Source organism: Mycetomoellerius zeteki, unplaced genomic scaffold, assembly GCF_001594055.1.
Source record: "Mycetomoellerius zeteki isolate Tzet28-1 unplaced genomic scaffold, Tzet1.0 scaffold94, whole genome shotgun sequence".
Classification (NCBI taxonomy): domain Eukaryota; kingdom Metazoa; phylum Arthropoda; class Insecta; order Hymenoptera; family Formicidae; genus Mycetomoellerius; species Mycetomoellerius zeteki.
Window position 1 is genome coordinate 13,703 of NW_017257979.1, and position 1,750 is coordinate 15,452.

A 1,750-nucleotide genomic window follows, 5' to 3' on the forward strand; every position below is an offset into this window, starting at 1 on the left:
ACACTTTTACAATTCATTGACTTGTTTCAAGCATTATGCACATTTGTGTTACCCAGAAAACCACGTCATTTCAGAAAAAGTACACCAGATCGTTTTTCAGGCATTTGACCTTCATTTTTGACCTTTCCAAGGTCGCAAAAACAATTTTTTCATAAGACAAGTTTGATGTAAAATTTTCCGCTCTTTCGAAATCCGCAGTCAAAAATAGGGTGTCCCATTTAAAAAAACCATCGTGACCTTGAAATGACCTTCAAAATTGACCTCAAGGTCAAAACTAATGGTACAATTAAATGACCCCCTCTGTCCTGGTCAACTTTTATCTAAACCATTTTTTTGTAGATACCGTAATTTGGAAGATATTCGGGTCCATAGATTAAAATGACTCACCCTGTATATTATAATTTCATACCCAGCAACATTATTATAAAGCTTGTATTAGACTAGAATTTGAAATGGAGATTGGACTGGAATTTGACAAATCAAAGTAAAATTCATTAATTTGATATTGATTTGTTTCTTCTGATTTGGTTAAATTTTAATTCAATTTCAATCTTTAATCTGACATGAGTTTTACATGTGTTAGGTTTATATTGTCAAGTATGAAATTATTATTATTACATTCAATTGATGTTTACTGGGAAGGAGTTCAAGAAGAAGAACAAAGTTTAACATCAGCTGATGTAATCTTGTATGCCTAACAGTGATTGGAAACAATGTTATGTTGGTGGTGAATATCGATATGGCCAATAATGTGGTGGTGGCAATGGTGGTGGAGGTGGTGGTGGCTGTTGTTGATTGGAAGACGACTGTTCTGATTGGAAGGTGGACGGTGCAGAATGCTGAGCAGGTCCAACTGGATACAAACGATGAGTGCGATGAGCCTGATGAGGATGGCAGCTCATATTTGTTACGCGCGACGACGTTGATGCTTCTAACATAATTCCTGCTTGCGACTGACAAGCCATCGTCAAACCACGAAAATCGAATTTGTATGCATAACGTTTACCATGAACCTTTGTCATTATATTCTTGTCATAGTAATATCTGTGAAATAACATTTTTCTTTTTTAACAACGCTGTGTTAACGTAAATTGTTCCAAAGTATTCTATAAGTCCACAAGAGTTGAGAAAAAAAAGAAAATCTATATATAAAAGTGGAAAAAAAAGAAAGGTAAACAATATATCGCTATATTAATAGAAAAATGACAATTTAAAATTATCAATTTTTCTCAGTAGAATATTTTTAAAATTTTCAATTGGAACATTATAAATAGGATAGTAAATATGCATTTTTATAACTTTACTTTCTTTTTATGTTATCCTTTTAATTATAAAGTATTGTTTAAAATTAGAGTGAATTTTCAAAATTCGAACACTGCAACTTTAATATAGTGTAAATTTCATTATCAAAATGTTGCGACACTTCTATATAAATAAATGAGTTACAAATGTGTCGTTGTTCATAGAAAATATAGTCTTTAGAATCAATTTCTTTTCATATTTATCTAAAAAAAATGCTAATTTTTTACTTATATCACTTTTCTATCAATACAGAGACATAATTTATAGTATGTATAATTGTATCATTATATATCGGTTTATACAATTACCTCAACGCGCGTGATAGTTTGTCGTAATTCATGTTAGGCTTGCTCTTGCGCTCACCCCAACGGCGCGCGACTTCATCCGGATCGGTGAGCTTGAATTCCCCATTCGAGCCCTCCCATGCAATACAAGATGAGTTAGACGA

At 32.6% G+C, this 1,750-nt stretch overlaps 2 protein-coding genes across 2 annotated transcripts in view; both read right to left on the minus strand.

Annotated features, from left to right (window-relative positions):
• The window catches only part of abo (de-etiolated protein 1 abo), an 18,870-nt gene that overhangs the window by 9,898 nt on the left and 7,222 nt on the right, over positions 1–1,750 (minus strand). The window lies entirely within an intron of this gene.
• Positions 698–1,750, minus strand: part of LOC108730651 (DNA-binding protein D-ETS-6) — a 6,259-nt gene continuing 5,206 nt past the window's right edge. Inside the window, 2 exon segments of the mRNA XM_018460486.1 lie at positions 698–1,044; positions 1,611–1,750. The exon segment at positions 1,611–1,750 is cut by the window's right edge and continues 18 nt beyond it. Coding sequence (XP_018315988.1) covers positions 717–1,044; positions 1,611–1,750 — 468 coding nt within the window. The 3' untranslated portion in view covers positions 698–716.